Source organism: Eumetopias jubatus, unplaced genomic scaffold (assembly GCF_037043125.1).
Source record: "Eumetopias jubatus isolate StellerSeaLion01/CBP00866 unplaced genomic scaffold, mEumJub1_p1.0 scaffold_3, whole genome shotgun sequence".
Taxonomy (NCBI): Eukaryota; Metazoa; Chordata; class Mammalia; order Carnivora; family Otariidae; genus Eumetopias; species Eumetopias jubatus.
In genome coordinates this window covers 6707546-6712801 of record NW_028274809.1, presented here as the reverse complement: position 1 = coordinate 6712801, position 5256 = coordinate 6707546, and the positions used below count along the sequence as shown (strand labels likewise).

General features: G+C 55.2%; 1 protein-coding gene across 1 annotated transcript; it reads right to left on the bottom strand.

Annotated features, from left to right (window-relative positions):
- Positions 1-558: 558 nt before the first annotated feature.
- Positions 559-4639, bottom strand: ARL4C (ARF like GTPase 4C). Its single transcript, XM_028105248.2, has one exon. The coding sequence runs from the start codon at positions 4108-4110 to the stop codon at positions 3532-3534; it is 579 nt and encodes a 192-aa protein (XP_027961049.1). The 5' UTR covers positions 4111-4639; the 3' UTR covers positions 559-3531.
- Between the last annotated feature and the right edge of the window lie 617 nt (positions 4640-5256).

The window sequence follows — 5256 nt, the reverse complement described above, 5'->3', positions numbered from 1 at the left end:
TTGTATATCTTGATGGTTTAGCCTGGATGGGAGCGGAGGAAGCCAAGACTGTGAGCAGCTTTGTGACTACTACTCTTGTTATATCAGCACACAGCTACTTCTAATTTTACACAATCTTATAATGTCTTTGAAGTGATGAACAGTCATGACCTTTTCTTTTTAAGGTAGGCTCTACACCCACTGTGGGGCTTGAACTCATGACCCTGAGAGCAAGAGTCACGTGCTCTATGGACTGAGTCAGCCAGGTGCCCCAGTCATGACCTTTTTAATAACTGAGAGGCTGAGGCCAGGCGAGGCATGGAGGCCGTCTTCCTGAAGGATCTCTGAGGACCATGGAGAGGCACCCTGTCGGCGGGATGGGCATCCAGCCCTCGCCCTCCTCGGCTCAGGGCAGAGAGCCTGAAGTGTCCAGACTGGGCCAACCTCTGCTTTGGGCAGAGGTTGGCCCAGCCCCATTAGGGCCCCAGAGACCATCTCGTGAGCCATCCCGTCACTCAGCAAAGAAGGCCTAGAAAGAGGGGCAACTCAAAAAAACCACCCAGACAACTTCCCCACACGTTTGATTGTATAAATAATTTATTTCTGTTCACAGCATCATATATGCATATAAAAGGGAACAGGAACAGAAGAATGTTCAGGACAGAGAATTACAGCTGTAGAAACAAAAACTGAACCCAGGAGACATCGTCCCAACACCATGACAGAGAATCTGTGAAGAGAATCCGTTTGAAACAAAATCGGCCTCCCTGTGTCTATGAGAAACAATTTCAAAAGCTCACGTGGGGAGGCCAACTTCCTCTGTGTGAAACCCATTCATTCTCCAAAGGCCAGGAGGTATAATAAATCACTGATGATATGTAGGAGCGAAATCCCCCAGGACCACTCCAAGGTGATCTGATGTGCGCTTCCTCTGTTTGGTCAGAGACAAAAATGGGCTATTATTAGGTCAAACATGACAGAAATCAACTGAGACTCTTAACTATTAGTGGACACACCACAGGGCTTTACTTTACTGCACAATTACGAACAGCTGACTGCACCCTTAAGTCTTGATAATGCAAAACCCAAAATCATGTCGCTTCGTTGGTTAAGCATGACAGGATTTGAACAGTGATCTCGAACCTAAGTATGGTTAGCACGAGATGGTGACAGTATTTGGCATTGGCAATGTCACAAAATAAATATATTATTCTCTCAATAGTGTGGAACTACCAAAATGTCAAAGTGCATAAGAAATTGTTACATGTGAAGAAAATAAAGGAAGATGGATTTTTTTTTAATAACTCTATACAGAATCTTCAGATGGTGGGACCAGCCCATTTAGAAATCAGTGACTATGCTGTCGATATGTAAACCGAGATCCTGCAGGCTTTCACACTTCGTTAGCTCTCTTTTCTCTACTGAGTTCCTACAAAAAGACCAGCATTAGAGAGGTACCAAATTCACCGACAAAAGATAAAAGGAAGATGGGCTAGGTTTCCTCTTTTCAAATATTTCCCATAAGAATTGGGTTTCAAGCAGGAAGCCAGGACTTCAACCTCTGGTTCTTAAATTAACTTTCTGAGTGCAATGGACAATAGGCATGGATTTATAATTTGACTAACTCACATGCTCAGGCATGATCATGCCCAATTTCTATAGGCCTCCTTCGTAAAAGAAAATTTCTCACAGTGAGGGGAGGGGGCGATATACATAATTCTACCTGTAAACATGAATTTTAAGAGGAAATAAAAATCAAACAGTTAAGTGTTAAGTTTCCCTTTCGATACTGTGTTTCAGGGTAAATGACATCTTCTGCAAACCAAGACTCAGTCCTGATTATAAAGGATTTTTAAATTACATTATTAAAAATATGCATTTATTCTTCTTTTTGCTTTATCTATTTTCCAAAGCCTCTTTCAAGTAAACTGTGAAGTGCCTGAGTACAGGTGATCATTACATCACACGCTTTCTTTTATCTCAAGCACTCATTGTTTGCATTTGCTACGAAGGCCAGTTCCCACAAGAATGGATTAGGAAGGACTTTTCCTTCGCTCTTAAATCCATGCAACGAGGTCGGCTTTTGCAACAAGGTGGGGTTTTGTTTTTCGGTGCATGACATCAAATACTCTAACAAGACATTTTTAATGAAATACTTAAACCAGATAGGCCACAATGAACCAAATTAGAAATTTGAACATGTTGCTACTTGCAGCGTAAAGGGATCTAAAAGGGCAGAGCAAAGTCTTCCCCCCACCCCCCAAGGTGAATATTTTCAAGGTGAGTATTCATTTGTAGAATTTTTTAAAAAACATGTCTGAAAACCAAAACCCATCATCAGGCGGTTAGTATTACAAGAGGCATCCCTTGCAAAAACCATCTTGCATTTCAGCACACATCTGCAGCTGGTGTGCTTACACAAACCATTCAGTAGGCTAAGAGATTTTAAGATTCCACACATATGGGTCTAGGTATTTATGCCGATTACACAGTACAGAGGGAGGTCCCTGTATCTACACATACACCCCAACCAGCATTTATGCCAAGAGCCTTACCCTTTCAACACCCTTAACTATCCTGCAAACAGTAAATACATCATTTGCCACCACCTCCAACAGTTTTTTTTTTTTTAATTTTTATTGGTCTCTTTGTGTGATAATGACCTACACATGGACAGTGTCCAAACCCTCTGGAAGATGTCTGATTCCAGGCTGAAAAGCAGTTCTCAATTGAACTGGTCTTCCGTAGCCACCATAAAGCACCAGGAAAGGGGCATCTTCACGGCCATTCCCCAGTCAAGGCCAGCGGAACGCCCTGAGCTCTGGGGCTGCTGTATTGTTCCAGGCAGTCCTCTCATGGCCCAAACCCCCACCGTGTTTGGGCCCAGAGCAGGACAAATGAAATTTCAACAGGGGCCTGCCCTGTGACATAAAATTATCCAGCTTCCAGAGCCCATGAACGCAAGGGGCAGCAGTTACCCGCCCACCCCCCCCCCCAAGCCAGCACCTCCCACAGCCATCATACCCCCAAACAGGTACTCCCAGGGTTCTGGGAACCGCAAACCTCTGGTAACTCACAGGTGGGAGCCCCCAGTGAGGGCGGGGCAGCCTGAACTTCTGGCCCCGCTGGAGGAAGAAATCACTTTTGTCTCTGACATCTGAGCCTTCCACCTGGGCCGGGAGGGCGGACAGCAGGCTAGGCACGTCCACTCCCCAGCGCCCCCCACCCATTAGTAGTAGCTCTGGCATCCAGACAAAAGGTCCCCTGAGCTGGGGGTGGGGGCTGATCGAGGGCAGGCTGGCAAGTCAGCGTACACACCCAGGTTAAGTCACTAGTCCTGCGTCTGGGTGCACAGATTCCATTTTAAAAATTCGAAGCATTGCTTTGGTTCTCTGTCTTTGTTCGCGGGCGCAGATTCTCCTTCATCCACCCATCCACCCATCCACCCATCCATCCATCCATACATCCATCCATCCATCCATCCATCCATCCCTGACCCGCTCGCTCGTTCCCGGCTGGCTCCCCGCTCGCTCCCCACCGCAGCTGGGCGCATTACCGCTTCTTCTTCTGCTTGAGGGACTTCCTGCGTTTCAGGATCATCTCATAGAGCTTGTCCATGCCCTCGGTGAGGCCCTCGCCGATGATGGCGCACGCCGGCTGGACGTGGTAGGTGGTGGCCGGGATGAGCTCGTGCAGCGCCAGCTGCTTCTCGATCTCGGCCACCGGCAGCGACTTGGGGAGGTCCTGCTTGTTGGCGATGACCAGCAGCGGCGTGCCCTGGTTCTCGGCGAACTTGGTCACCTTGTGCAGCTCCGTCTTGGCCTCCTCCAGCCGGTCCACGTCCACCGAGTCCACCACGTAGATGATGCCGTCCGTGCAGCGGCTGTAGGACTTCCACAGCGGCCGCAGCTTCTCCTGGCCGCCTACGTCCCAGAAGTGGCAGCTGATGCCCTTGGCCGTGCCGTTGCTCAGCTTGATCTTCTCCGTGTTGAAGCCGATGGTGGGCACTGTGTTCACGAACTCGTTGAACTTGAGCCGGTAGAGCACCGTGGTCTTGCCGGCCGAGTCCAAGCCCAGCATGACGATGTGCAGGGACTGGAAGGCCGAGATGTTGGAGGAGATGTTGCCCATGGCTCCTCGCTGCGGCGCCGGCCACTGCGGCGGCGACGGGAGGGCGCCGCCCCCCGAGCAGTGACGGGCCCGACGCGGCCGGGCGCACCTGGGTCGCCCCTGTCGCCCTCCGCCTCGGGCACCAGCCCGGCCTTGGCGTCCCCGGGGCGCACGGCTCGGGGACGTGGGGGGACTCAGACGCCGCGGCCCCCGCGCCCGCGCCGGCCGGGCATCACGTTTCTCCGGCGGGCTTTTGTCTCCCGCGAAGCCGCCTCCGCCGCCGCGGCGCAGGGTTGCTCGCGCCCGGCGCGCTCCCCCGGCCCCGGCTCGCTCTGCGGCTGCCTCCGGCCGCGCCCCCGCGCTCCGGCCGCTGCCCGGCTCTCTGCCGCCCGCAGGCTAGCGGCTCCCGGCGCCCAGCGCTCGCCTCTGCCTTCGCGGGCCACTGGGCCGCTCCCGCTCCCGGGCGCGCCTCGGAGGCGCAGGCGGGGCGCGGGCGTCCCCGGGCGTCGCTGCCGGCGCGGCCGCCTGGCTGTCCCCGCAGGCCCCGGTCTGTCGCCGCCGCCGCCGCCGCTAGCCTGCAGCGGCGGGAGGGCGCCCGGCCCCGCCCCCGGCCCCGCCCCCTCGGGCCCCGCCCCCCGCCGCCCTCGGCCCGGCGAGCACCTCCCCGCCCGCGCGCGCAGCTTTCGCGCCTTCCGAGCGTTCGAAATCGCCCTCCGCGTCCCCCTCCCGCGCGGCGCCCAGACAATGGGCCCGGGCCCGGCTCTTCCTCCCCGGCCGGCTGACGCATCTTATAAAAATAGCTCCAGGCTCCCGGAACCCCCAGCCTCGGAGCCGGGGCCGCACAGCCTGCCTCGGGGAGCGGGTTCGGGGGCCGGGGCGGGGGGGGGGGGGGCGGGTCCCCTTCGGCAGGCGCTGGCGCGGCCCGGAATCCTGAGTCCAGAGAGGGGCGGGCAAGGGCCAATTCTTCCCGGGCGGGGGTGAGGGCCCGGGGAGCGCCCAGCGTGGGCGTTGAAAGTGCCCCGCCGGGGAAGGCGACCGTGCGGTCGGGTCCCCAGGAGAGGGGAAAGGAAGGCGCAGGCCACAGTGAGCCGCCAGTCTGCACCCCGCGCCTGACCCAGCCCTGGCGCATCCCACTCTGGCGCTCTTGGCGGTGCCGGGGGCCCTGGC

What these genes read in the sequence shown, in the direction of transcription:
- ARL4C (XM_028105248.2), bottom strand. Translation starts at nt 4,110, where the DNA reads ATGGGCAACATCTCCTCCAACATCTCGGCCTTCCAGTCCCTGCACATC.